This window comes from Medicago truncatula, chromosome 5 (assembly GCF_003473485.1).
Source record: "Medicago truncatula cultivar Jemalong A17 chromosome 5, MtrunA17r5.0-ANR, whole genome shotgun sequence".
In the NCBI taxonomy this organism is placed as follows: domain Eukaryota; kingdom Viridiplantae; phylum Streptophyta; class Magnoliopsida; order Fabales; family Fabaceae; genus Medicago; species Medicago truncatula.
Genome location: NC_053046.1, coordinates 10,534,497 through 10,548,912, shown reverse-complemented (window position 1 = coordinate 10,548,912; position 14,416 = coordinate 10,534,497). Strand labels below are relative to the sequence as shown.

The 14,416-nt window shown below is 32.7% G+C and overlaps 1 protein-coding gene and 1 pseudogene across 1 annotated transcript; both read right to left on the bottom strand.

The window, feature by feature from the left end:
- Positions 1 to 6,862: 6,862 nt before the first annotated feature.
- LOC11415567 (serine protease SPPA, chloroplastic-like) lies at positions 6,863 to 8,215 on the bottom strand (annotated as a pseudogene).
- Positions 8,216 to 9,093: 878 nt separating this feature from the next.
- Positions 9,094 to 12,108, bottom strand: LOC11410963 (uncharacterized). The gene is made up of 4 exons (XM_003612459.4): positions 11,942 to 12,108; positions 11,198 to 11,527; positions 10,103 to 10,282; positions 9,094 to 9,911 (listed from the first exon to the last, which is right to left on the bottom strand). Exons 2-4 carry the CDS (start codon positions 11,438 to 11,440, stop codon positions 9,243 to 9,245), a joined length of 1,092 nt encoding a protein of 363 aa, XP_003612507.1. The 5' UTR covers positions 11,441 to 11,527; positions 11,942 to 12,108; the 3' UTR covers positions 9,094 to 9,242.
- Between the last annotated feature and the right edge of the window lie 2,308 nt (positions 12,109 to 14,416).

Here is a 14,416-nt window from a genome sequence, read left to right as displayed (position 1 = left end):
TTAATAATGATAATAATACAAGTCAAATGACAAAGGTAAAAGGTGCAACACCAACAACAAACAACAAGGGAGCAGTAGTTATTTTCTATTTTGGGAGAATCTTGTACTAAATACTCCTATTCTACTATGCAATCAAAGAACCCTGCCACACACCTTGTAATGTCTTGTATCATATCATACTATCATTGACATGTTCTTTTCTTTGGTTATGTTTGGGGAGCCCTGTCTGCATGAAGCATCTTAGGAAGGAATAACAATTGTTACAACTATTAATGTCCATAACTTTATAAACATAATTATGATGTCTTCAGCATCTAAAAGGCTGCAAAACTTATGCACCAATTGAAACATCAATGCTACACCTCACCCGTGTAAATGTCCCTCTCACTCTTTCATGTACTATATTTTTTTATGTCTTAGATATAGTACTGTCGACATAATTTAGTGGTTTACTAATTTCAATTTATACATGTTTATTTACAATTACATAAATTGTGAATAATTGTGGAAAATGTACTGAAGCAAATTGCTAACCATAACTTAAAATCATTAGTGGAAATGTACGTCCGTAAAAATGTAATAGGAGGATTTTTAATTAAAAATTAATTATAATCTAAGTATTATTCAAGTGTCTAAGCAAATGATTGTACTCAGACTATAGAAGAAAATGATAGTTTAATTTCTCCGTGGGAACCCAAGAGCACAAATTAGACCCTCTATCTAGATTTCCCCATTGGTTGATTCTTACATAGCCATACCATGTTTATGTTATAGACAATGTAACTATGAATTCAAGTGTGTAAAATAATATGTATAAAAGAATACTAGGTTTTGCTGTACTTTTTTCTTTTAATTTTATTCTTCTTTTAAACTCTTTTATTTACAATTTTATCTTTTTTGAATAATTTAATTTTATCTTAATTTTAGAAATAAATTAAATCAATTTTGATCTAAACTTAATTTATATTTCAAATCAATTCTTATTGACTCTTTAATTTATATTTCATATCAAATCTTAATATGTGTGTGTATTTATGATTGTATAAGAGCCAAATTTTGTAGTTCACGTGAGAGTTAGACGTAGGCTCACCCTAAGAGTGAGAGTGAATATTGAAGTTGTATGTGAGTTTTACTTTGCCAAGGTTCATCATACACTATGCAATGTCTCAACGCATTTGGATATGTCAGTCCAATATTTCATTTTAAAATAAAATAAATAATAACACAAATTTATAAAAATAAAAATAAATACATTTTTCTCCAAGGTTTGAACCTTTGAGTGATGGAGGATATGAGACTCTCATCTTGTTTAACTTAGTTTGGCAAATATCTATAATTAATTTGTCATATTACATATTCATAACTGAATTTTGTAAGCATTTTTTTTTTGTCTGATTTAAAGGTTTAAAGTCATAGTAATTGGGTCCTTAGGTTGGGTGTTGTGTTTGAACATTTTTATCTTATGAGTTACTTATGAGAGTGAAATTAAAGTTCATTTAACATCTTTCTATTGATAAACTAAATATTTCAACGGGTTAAAATCAAAGTTGGTTGGTTTGTTGGCTTAACATGAGAAAGGTTATTAGATCATTTTTGTAATAGCATTGCTATACACAACGAAAGAAATATCACGAAAGCATCGTGAAGAGGAAATTAAGCAATGAATGATCAAAGCTGAGCGGAATTCATGACAGATAGTGGAAAAAGATAAAGTCTACAATGTGGTTCGTGAGATTTCAATTTGCTATAAATAGCATTTTTCTTTTCATTAAAGAGAGACCAAAAACTTACGAACACCTCTTTTATAGACCATACCTTATTTTGAGAGAAAATTATATTAAGCCAACACATTAATACAAGTCGAATATTGATTTAACAAATCCAAGAATAATAACCGCCCACTTGCATAATGCATGCAAGGACGGAGTTTAAACATCGAACATCCTATATCCCACTTATTTATCTTAGAAAGATGAATTTCTAACTACTAAACAACTTGACAAAAAAAACATTGCTCGCTCAAATTTATTTTGTCGGTGTTGCTTATCAAGTTTTGACGAATTTCTCGTGATTTGTACAATTGTCACCTTAATGATATGCCGACTATAACATGAGTTGTGCTATTTCCAGCGAAGCATTTTGTCCCGAATAGCCTATCACTGTTAGATTAGCAATTGGTACAATACATGGATGGATGGAATACAAAGTGGATTTATGCTACACTTACTTTAACTCGGTCGTGAATTTCTTTCTCGTGATTTCTTTTTTCTAAGGACAAATAGTATTTTCCCTATAACATTTATCATTCGTGCGTTTACCTCGGTTAATGAAACTTCTTTTTTAAATCTTTGAATGAATTAGTCACTCCTATTATTCCTTTCAATAGACAAATTAATAGAGCCAACTAGTTTGGTCAATTATTCCTTTTTGAAGAATAAGAAATTTTGAGACTTTTGACTATTCCTAGCCAATCCAATTTTGACACTCAAGACTTTTGAGTAAGAATACTATTGTCACTCCACTACTACCTAAGGATATTGGCAACCTGATAGATATACTACAATGATTTTTCAATCTCTAATTTACGTGTTTAATTATACTAGAATATGGTGGTAGCTAGGTCCACCCTCCACAATTAGAGCATGTCATATCTAAAAATAGAATATGTGCTAAAAGTAGAGTAGGTTGCACTTGCACATAACTACAAGACCTTCATGTTATTCTAATTAATTAGCACAATGGGTTAGTAAGTATATCTTAATTTACAAGGAGGTACTTTATTTGATGAAATAAATTCCTTCGACCTCTTTACAGGGTATATACATGCTTGAATTAAGCATTGGTATATGCTTTGATGAAAAGCTAACAACCTAACCTAATACAACTTAATGCGTGCTTTCTTCAGTCCCTAAAAAGATATGTCGTTGACGTTGTTAGGACAAATTAGAAATCAATCTATAAAAGATAGATTTTGGTCCCTTGAGGACCATCCACTCCTAAATTCAATATTAGAAAGATGGTGACAGGAGTGACAAAGTGGAATGAAAATGTCTACATAAAAAAATATACTATATGCTTTTAATACTAGGCTAACCTTAGGCCACATTGTCATGTTGTGCTTTATTATTTAGTGACCTGGACTTCCTTTAGCTGAAATAATTTTACATTCACACAATCACGTGATTTCGACCGTCAAGTCTTAATTATATAATTTTGTTACAAGTTTCACATTAACGAATATTGTCCAAATATATATTTTTTAAGTTAAAATATTTTTCACTTTATCAAACCGAATTTGTACGATTGAATTAAGCTCACGTTTTAAATTTTTTATTTGAACAAATAAATATGTTAAGAGTCTCATATAAAAAAAAATATATTTCGAAAATAGACAATTATTAATTTTCTTTATATAGGCCTACCACATAAAGAGCCTTAAATTAAAGTACATCCACTAAAACTTTATCGTGATAGAACAATCAAGAAATATCCGAGTTCCTACCTTGGACCCCAACCTCATCTTGAAACCAATTAGTCAAATCCAGCCTAACACGTCTCAATCTGTTTTTTCTTTTCTTTTCTTGAGGGGTGGCTGTTATCTAGTTATTATATTTGGAAATGTCTAAACATTCATGTAATTATTTTATGGAGTTGTGATTGTGAGTAGTAAAAAAACGCATTGCCCAATAAAAAAAAAAAAAAAACGAATTCATGTAAAGTTTCCATTGCTATTTTTTTGGTTAAATAGTTTAGCGGTTAGATTCACACATATTATGTGTGAAGAATTGGAAAATTCAGAGCTCGAAATTCAACCCCTACTTATAATGTCCCTAGTAGCGAGCTACATTTACAGGAGAAGTTTCCATTGCTATTTATCACAAACATTTGTGGATGAAAATATATCTTGCAATATTTTGGATATAGCCCTCCACTTTCAACGCATGGATGGTAAAAACAAATCCCAATTCTGGGATTTTGATGGATTTGATAAGGTTTATTCTATCATTAATTTTGCTTTCTCATCTAAAAATTATAATTTAAGAAAATCATTTTAAAATTGAAAATTCTAGTTGATCATCAATCAAAATTATTAGTGAGAGGTCAGATTTTGAATTCATCGAATGATGAGAAAATTAATAATCTCAGTTATTGGATGAATCTACAATAGAGATCGCAAAACGAATAAATTTGATCGATTTAGATGATAATGACCGGATCAAAGCAATCAATTAAAATTTCTTTTAAAAATAATCAATCCAAAACCATTCATTGAACATAAAATTCAATCCAATGAATTCTTTATTTTATTTTTAATGGATTCCATTCATCTATTAAAATATATTATTTTTCATAGATTTTTTCTTTTGTTAAAATGGTCAATTAACAGTGCTTAAGCCCAAAAGTGTTTGAAGATTCCTGTTTAGGCCCCTCCATATCTCTTTAGACCCCTCAAAATTATGAAATTGCTCTTAGTAATATGTCTAGTATGCAACAACCATAGCATCAGGTAGATGACCATCAAATGTTTATTTTAAGGGTCATGCTAACTTGTGTCCTAAGAGCATACACATTGCCTGCTAAATGGCGTGGTATCACATTTCCCCATAGCAATATGTCAGGCTTTTTCTTGGCACCGTAGTATTGCATTGCTAGGTAGTTTTCTTTGATAAAAATAATATAAAATATAAAATATAAATGTAAGAGATATTGTGATGTTTGATGGGACTCAATTTAAAATTTTAGATCGGTGGTATGAATATTTAGAAAATGTAAGTGAGTGGTTTAAATAATTAAAAAGTGTAAAATAATATAATGTATTGAGTGGGGTCCATTTATACCACCAATATGGGTGACATGGATGTGGGTGCTCTAAAGACATATGTTAAGGAATTCAAAAAGAACAATTTTATATTGGTAAACATAATAGTTTAACTTTTAAGAAATTGAATGCACGACTTTTGATACGTATATTTCTATAATGAGTTCCTTAACATGTGCTCTCAAGAGCACACGTTAGCATTTATCTTATTTTAAAAATTTCCATTTTATACCTTTGGTAGATAACTACCGGATGTTCATTTTAAAAATTTCTATTTTCTACCTATGGTAAATAACTACCAGCTGTTCATCTCATAACTCAAACCATTCGAACTACGAATGTCCACATAGACGAGGGACCAAAAAGAATGATATTTTTGTAATCCAAAGGGCTCTTGAAATATGACAGCTTTTGATGAACTTATATGAGAAGTCAACATACTCCCTCCGTCCTTTTATGTAAGCCCTCTTGCTTTTTTCATATTTTTTAAGAAAAGTTATCAGTGTAATTAATGTGTCTGTTTTGTGTGTTAATATTACCAAATTGTTTTTTGTTTTTATGTGTATTAAATTTGACTATTTATATTTCAAGACAAGTTAGTAGTATTAATTAGGGGTATGTTTAGAGAAAAAATAATAATAAATGCATCTAATAATTTGAAAAAGTTTACATTTATGGACAAAAATAAAGTCAAATGGGTGCTTAGATATAGGCACGGATGAAGTATTTTGTCCGCAATAACCTTAATTTTCTGAAAAGCTATGTCTAGCCATGGTTTAGGAAATGAAAAGATTATAAATATCTATCGCATATTGATATTGATGCATAAAGACCAAAGAAGTTGAATGTACTAGCAGCGAGTTCAATGGACCACTGAGTCCGCCATATTTATGTTTTGAGCAATGATATTTGTATATTCATTCCATAATAACTTTAGTGACAACCTTGTTTTTCTCTCTTCTTATTGGTCAAAAATAATGGAGAGAGAAAAAGGAAGAGAGAGGATAAGACCATGTGAATATGAGAGAGAAAGTTGTACAAATATTATTTCTCTTATGTTTAGTGAGGATTTGGAGTAAGTTGCAGTGATTTGAAATGGACAGGAAAAAGAAAATGTAAGGATAAATTTGAGACAATACACAACAAAAACTTAGGAAAATGTAATTAAAAAGAAAGAAACTAGTGAGGCTAAAATGAATTTGACGCTGCTCATAATATATAATATTACAAAAATTAGAAAAATAGGTATGAACTTTAAACGACGGTACCCTTTCCTTTCTGGATTTTACACAGTCCCTTAATTTAGGTAGTGATCCAAGCTCCACACTTTGATAATATATCATATTTTTCTATCTCAGAAATTGAATGTATGTGTGGAAACGAGTTTATTTGTAGAGAATTCTAAAATAATTCATAAAAGTGGCACTGAGTTGGGAATACAATGATAATATGTCTTATAAACAAGTAAAAATTCATTTATGATTGCAAAAAGTTTTAATTTTGCTTAGCCTTGGTGGTTTTTCTTTGATTGCCCGTTAAGCTCCTCAGTCTGTTAGGAGGTTTTATCGTGTGGCTAAATCTATATTCGACGATTTATGGTCATTTAGTATGCATGTATTTGAGTTTTTTTTTGGAGAGAGCGTTATGAGAGGTTCTTTAAGAACATGGTCGGATTGCTGCCGGAAGGTATGTTGGAAGCAATAAAAATTGACTTGGAAATGGCTAAAAATCAAACTGTCTAGCTTAAACTACTATCTTAGACGAGGGAATTTAAATCCCTTGGACTGTTTAGGTTGATTTTCTGCTTTTCAGGTCATTAATGGTTAAATTGTTGACAGTTCCAGCCCTTAAGTTGGTGGGAACTTTTCGGTGTGATATTATGTGTTGGTTCTTTAACTTTCAGGAGTTTTGGTAAGAGGTAAGAGAATCCGGCAGGATTAGTGAGCCGCAATTGCAGAGATCGATTTTCATCTGCAATTGCATTTCTAGTAGATGCTGGTCTGGAGATTGTATTATACAAGTGTGATTCCAGTAGGTGAAGTGTGGCAATAGCATGATTGTTGTTCCTATATATATACAAGATGCGTTGTTACATAGCAGGGAGTGCAAACCATCATCTGTGTAATTCTATAACGAAAAACAATACAAAAATGCGGGAAAAAAAACATCAACTGCATAAAACTTAAAATAATAATATATGAATTTAATTTTTCCTCCTAGATGGTATACAAAGGATGTATCTTCTTCAACCTCTGATAAGGATGTATCATTTTTCATATATGCTGGAATGGTTCCATCGTTGTCCTCTAGTAGTTGATTAAGTAATCGGGGATCACCAACGAGTGCATAACCAATGCCCCTTAAAAGTATGCGTAGAGAAGGACCGGATCTTGAGAGCTCGACAAGATTAACCTGTTTGTTTTGAGGTATATTGGCCTTGAATTTTGCGATAGCAATAGCACGCGATATCCCACCAATAGCATCAACCAAACCTTGAGATGCTGCGTCCTTCCCGATCCAAATCCTCCTATGTGGAATCTCTTTCATCTTGTCCTTGTCTACCTTGTCTAGAGTTATTGCCAATTTATCTAGCTCTGTTTCATACGGGCTAAGAGAATGCAGCTCAGTGGGACTGACCTGGCATATTTTCTACCCCTTTTTATAACTACTACTTCCGAATCAATGTTCTCCCAAAGATTCGCTGCGATAAAGTTTTTAGACGCTCCTCCAATTGAAGTGGTTAGGCTAAGATTTTCTGCTACGATATCTCCTGCTCCCGTTGCCATGTAGTATCCTGCACTTGCTGCTACATCAGACATTGAAAGACATTGAAGCAACGACGGGTTTTTCCGCAGGAAGAGACCTGATTTCTTTCCACATTAACTGAGAATCACGAACATCACCTCCTGTACTGTCAATTCGGATAATAACAGCCTTGATTTCTTTTGACGCTTTGACCATACCAATCTTCTCAATGAACTTACTTGTGACAATATCCGTACCCATAGTCCCTGAGACTCGGATGATGGCTATTTGTTCTTTCGCCTCTGATATTCCAACAGTCCATTTTCTAACTTTAGAGTATTTTTCAAAAGAAATCATAGGGAGTGATTTCACCCCCCCAAGTCTCTTCTTCAACAGATTGATAACCTCATGATCATCATGCACTAAACTTGATATGAAACCCTCATTTTTTAGTTTATCTACTTGATAGACACCTTCATTTATGAAGTTTTCAACTTCTTCTCTTCTCTTCCCTCTAAGATAAGAGTCTTTCTCCAGCCAATTTGAACAGATTATATGATCCTGAAGTGCAGTGTGCGTCTCACGAGAAAAAGAGCTATAAGGTGCGAAGTAAGTCCAAAAAACAATCCAAACTGAGGATGGGGAGGTGAAAAAGATTCATCACAAGGTGCAAAAATCTCATCACAAGCACAAGCGAGGTAATATTCTGTTGGTTGAATTGAAGGGACATAAGCCACAACCATTTTCCCCGATTTTCTGAAATTTAAAATTTGCCTTTGAATCTCATCAAGTTTAGCCCAACCCCAACTTAAATGGTCGATATGAAGATAAACAGCGGAAATACAAGGATCATATGCTGCTTTCAAGAAATTACCGCAAATTTGAGGAAGAGATAACACCTCCGTCCTTAACACGCTTGGAAGGTAAAGCAAACTTCATATTGAGCCTGACGAGAAATTTGTTGTAGCCGATGAGGGGTTCGAAATTGAAGTCACCGGTGGGGTAATCTTCGGTATTGGAAGAAGACGAAGAAAAGTGGGATTGGAATGATGTGAAAAAGGGACGTGAAGTTGTGCGATAAAGGGTTTGAGAATGGGTCCAAGAGAGCATAGTGTTGTTGGTGGTGGTGAAGTTGTGCGGGTGAATTGGGAATTAGGGTTTGTCGAGATAAAACGGTCGGTGCGATAGACATGAAAGGGTTTGAAAATGGGTTTTGGAAAAAGAAAGCGTGGTGGTAGTGGCGAAGTTGTGGGCGAGGATTGACATGGCGGCTGAATGAAGAATGTGGGAAAATACTTGAGTGACTTTGAGTTTTGGTAACTTTGGTGACTGTAGTGTATTTTTGATGCAAGAGAGTGGTAGATAAATAACTAAAATAAATTATTTTGATCAAGATAATTATTGGTTAAGAAGGAGATAGAGTGCACCCCAAGAAAGCTGAATTAGGGATTTGGGATGACAAAGAGGAAAGAGCGCAGCTCATTATATACACAGATGTACCCTTCTCTCTTTTTTTTTCTTCTTCTTGGTAACAGTATCAACACAGACAATCAATTACACAGACTCCTCATATTTTAGAAACAGTATGAACAATACACTTATACACCACAAAAAGAGACTAATTTCACATTATAGTACACATAATAAAACACAAACCATAAAGGGAAAAAAAAAAATATCAAACCAAAGATAAGAGACCAAACCGTGTCATGGTTTGGTCTAAAAAACGTAATACTAGTGGAGCCAACATAGGTGCAACCCTTGGTAGAGTAGGGTAGGTTAAAGTACCAAGAATGAACCAGTTGAAGCTTAAAAGAGCAACTGCATCAGAAGCAGGTTTATTTTTAATGCTGAAGAAAAACTGCACAACACTCTTCAAAGACATGCCTACTACAGCAAAGAGAGCTACAATAAGAGGCATGCAAGGGTCATCAGCTTCCCAAACAGTTACTCCAACTATAAGTGACAAAACCGCACTGAAAATTGATTGCGAAATGGCAACATATCGGTGATGATCAAGTACTTCACTCACTTCTATGTCTTTTGAGATTGGTTCCGGTTTAGCAGCGGAATTAGCAGGTGCTGATTTTTGTCCTGTTTTCAAGAGTTTAAGCAACTCAATTCGAGTTTTGTCCTCGTCTTCCCACATATCTTTGTGCATCAGAAGATCCTTAAGGGAAACTTCATTTTCGCTGTTACCGGATTTCCATGGCAGGTTAGGAGGAGGAATGCCATTGTTTGTTTTTTCAATCTTTCGGTCATTGTCAATGTTTTGATCTTTGGAGTTCCAGTATCCCTTTCCTTGAATTTCTTTAAGCCGGAGATTTTCGTTTATCTGACCCCTCAACTGTCAACAAGAGATAGTAACAAATTATTAACAAAGTCAACAAAAATGGTAGTGGTTTTAATTTTTTAACATTGCTGATATTAACATATCGCTCGCTATATTAAATGTCGATTGGAAGCTAAGTCTTCGAACCTGGGCAGATAAATAGATGTACAAGTTACAAGGCAGGCACATGGATATAAAATACCTACCTTTCCCTCTAAGTTTTCAATTTTTGCGACGGCCATATCATGTTCCTCTTCAAGTTCTGCTAGTAGCATCTCCATCATTTTGCACTCTTTGAGTGCCATTTGAAACCGTTCTTGAAGTTTGTTCTGCTTCCATTCTAGATTCTCCATCTCGGTCTGCATTCGATGTAGTTGTTGTTCCAACTGCATAATGTTAGGTAAGCCCAATGGGCAGGATTCTATTAGTTAGGAGTTAGAGTTAGTTAGGATATTAACAGAAATTGACTGAGATCCAATCCATCCTTGAGCACTAAGAAAGGGAGTACTATTCCGGAACTCAATTATCGTATCTATTATTTCAAGCAACCTGCGTAATAAGGTTAATCTAATCTGATATTGTTTTATATTGCTAAACCTTCAGCAATAAGAAAAAGAAAATTTTGGAATTCAAATATTATTTCAGCCAAAATGAACTGTTTCCTATGTAGCACCTATTGGGAAAAACAAAAATTCTAAGACACCACATCACATTAGTTATGGTCTGAAAATGTGTTCCTGAATTTACAAGCCGGTTTTTTTGTAAAGATGAGTTAGACCCAATATAAAAATCTAATATAGTATGGGAGCCTATACATTCAGGACCACTCAATATTTATATTCACGCACCAAGCCCAATAAGCGCCGGGCGTGAGGAGGTGTATTGGGAAAAACCAAAATTCCAAGGCACATGAGATGTGATATGGCCTGAAAATGTGTTCTTACTTTACAAATCTGGTTTTGTATTAATGAGTTAGGCCCAATATAAATATCTAATAGCGATGACACTTCATATTGAAAACGTGACCGGTGTTTGACACATGTCAATGTTCGACACCACTACAATGCTGATAAATGTAGTTGCATTTAATCACTTCCATTATCTTCAATTATTACCGATGTTTAAGTATTATATCTGGTATCCGTGACTGTGTCAGTGTTTCATACAATGTATTGTATGATACAAAATCCTGTAACTCCAATTAATCATATAACATTTTAGATCAAAACGTATTATATTATGCAAGGGTCACACAACATAGATAAAAGTAAAACAAATAGAATCATAGAATGAGAACTAACCTGTCTCTCCCTTTGAATGGCATTCACAGCTCTTACAGGTAAGAAGATAAGTCCAATTGTCCATGAGATAATTCCCAATACTATGTTCACATTAAAGATTATTGCAGTCCTAATCAACTCTGTCCAAGTGTAAATGACAACTAATCCAATTCTGATAGGAAACAAGCATGCCTCCTTAAGCATAGAGAAACCCCTTGTCACCAATATCATTACACTAGCCAAAAGCTCAGAGATTAGTGCCATCAATCATTAAATTGAGTGATCTCCTCTTTTCTAATTACATGTTCAAAAGTTCCATAGTGTTTGGTGGATGTAATTCATCATAGGATCCTGCAATATCAGTAAATTCATATGAAAAATCATTGAGGAATTCTTGTCTAATACAATGTCTCCTTTTACCTAAAACGCTAAATTTCTGGACATTAAGGTTATAAAATTATTTAGAACTTTAAACATATCAGATATTCATAATTAAGGTTTAACAAGCCTATAACATCAAATAGCTGCACAAATAACACACTTCCGCAATCGATGATTGATAGAAGAAGAAACCTAATTAAGAAAAATTGCAAAATTTATATAATAAAACTAAAAATCCATAAGCATATACTTGAATTATAATCCATAAGCATGAGCCCATGTCATGAATCCACAAAAATATTGAACTTTGATAGAAATGAACAATGAACAGTTCAAATTATGAGAAAAGTAAATTTGGGTTTGAAGTAAGAAAGGTACACTTACATTGCACTGCATGGAAATGGGGTATAGTTGAACAGAGAAGTGCAGAGAGAGAGACAAAGAAGTGAAGGAGGAAGTGCCTGTGAAATCAAAGGAAACTGGTAGTGTTGAACTGTTGATGTGAGTTTTGAAGACAGTGCATGTTGCATAGGTGGCAACAAAGTGTTTACCAGCTGCCACGTAACATGCTAATGGATATATATGTTAAGCTTTTAAGGTAACATCAAGCCACCTTTTCTTTTTCTCGACTATAATAACATCAATCAACCATTAAATTCATTTAATGCTTCAATTTTAATAAAATATTAAAAAAATTAGTGGACCTTGAGAGATAGAGATAAAGAGTGATCAGATACTATTGGGAAAAACTCAAGTCCCACATCGGATAGATAAAGACTCTTGAGAGAAGTATATAAAGAGGACAGTCCTTATCTTATAAGTCGGTTTTGTGGAATTGTGTTAGACCTAACCACAGTTTCTAATAGATAGGTGGCGCAGAGTTTCCTACGTCAGCAAAAATCCGCAGTGATGCATTTGTACATTGGAGATTGTGTTGATCAAGATTGAGTGGTTCAAATTAAAACTTGGTAGTTTAAATATTAAAATAAAAAATCATCTGTTTTTTTATTCAATCTTTTGATCAAGATCGGGCGGGCAACATCAACCTGATTGCATGAATGCTTGTTTTGATTGATTGGAGAGAATTTAGATTAGTGATAGTTAGTGATATGTTCTTGATGTGATCATTAATGAGAAATATAGAGAAAGTAAGATATTGAACAAGTGTATGAAATTTAGGGGTGTTTAAATATGAGTTGTAAATCATTGTGTATCTATGTCAACAATGATACTTGGATATTTTAATTTTTCTTACACTCGTTCAACATTTCATTTTCTCTTTATCTATCTCTTCCTATCACATCATCAATATATTGCATCGCTCTCTTATCTCTATCTCTCTTAAGCTGTATACATTTATTGAGGTGTTTAAGAAACATCTTTTTTATCTATAAATGACTTGTTAAAAAAATATATTATTATTTTTTGGTGCCATAGAAAAGATTATGCTTCTCGAGATATACTAAGTTTGTTTATTTGAGAGTTTTTTTCTTCTGATGGTCGGAATTTGAACCCCAGGCCTTGCATATATTATTCATTGTCCATTCCAACTAAGTTAAACTCACGAGGACAAGTTTATTTGAGAGTTTATAAGAAGAGAAGAAAATATAAGAAAAAAAGGAAAATAATATAAAATCAAATAAAGATAAGCTCCAAACTTGAATAATAGACTCTTTTTTTTTCTTCTGATGGTCGGAATTTGTACCCCAGGCCTTGCATATATTATTCATTGTCCATATCAACTAAGTTAAGCTCACAAGGACAAATTTATTTGAGAGTTTATAAGAAGAGAAGAAAATATAAGAAAAAAAAGGAAAATAGTATAAAATCAAAGAAAGATAAGCTCCAAACGACATTTTTTTTCTTCCATAATACAAAACTCATCTAATATGAGAAAATAAAATATATACTTGATCAAATTAACTTTTCCATAAATTCTATAAATTTCCATTTTCTTTATCATACTCTTAAAACCAACTTTTCTCATTTTTAAGAGTGTTCACAAGTTCGGATAGTCCATTTAATCTGATGATCAAAATCAACGCATTCTATATTTTACCTAAACTAATATAAGTGCTTGGTTTGAGGCTACAAGTTAAATAAGTGCTTGGTTTGAGGCTGCAAGTTAATAATTCCAAACCTTTGTATCCGTGCGTGCCCTAGATGTTTTCGAAAAAATTGTGTTTTTTTTGTTATGATCCAATCTAACAGTAACCTTTAAAAAGATTCCTCTTTGAACTATTTTTGTGTTTACAATAGAATGCCCCTTTTGTTAACATAAGTAAAAACTTTTATGTATCAATTAAAGTATTTCAATTTAATTTTGTATATATGTTATAATTTCAAATTGTTTTATTTCTAACTACTTACTATATATAAAATATAAATTCCTATGATTTTACCATTTTGTCTCTATGAAGGGCAGTTTTGTAATTTTTTATTATTGGGGGTGTGGTTGGTGCCACCTCATCATTTTTATGATATATTTCCCATTTTACCCCATCAATTTTTTTTAATTATTTTCTAATTTTTAATAACTTTTAACTATTTTTCAATTTTTATTTCTTTAACTATTTTTTAATTTCTCACCCAAATTTAGTTGCTTACATTGCCGTTGTGGGAGATTAAAATATCGTTTGACCCGACTTTTTTCCAACTTCTCTACATTTTTAAGGAGAAGTTAGGTCAAACACACTATCAATTATTTTAATTTCAATATTGTTTAATCATCACAACCTCACAATTTTTTTTATTCACACTGTCATTTAATGATACCAAATACTTTTATTTACTTTCTTCAACCTTGCAAATATTTACACACACATTAACGTTTAGAGTAATATTTTATATCCGTCTGTC

Coding starts and splice junctions, on each gene's coding strand:
- LOC11410963 (XM_003612459.4), bottom strand. CDS start 11,440: ATGGCACTAATCTCTGAGCTTTTGGCTAGTGTAATGATATTGGTGACA. Junction 10,283..11,197: donor CCATTCAAAGGGAGAGACAG/GTTAGTTCTCAT, acceptor AACATTATGCAG/TTGGAACAACAACTACATCG. Junction 9,912..10,102: donor TTGAAAACTTAGAGGGAAAG/GTAGGTATTTTA, acceptor TCTTGTTGACAG/TTGAGGGGTCAGATAAACGA.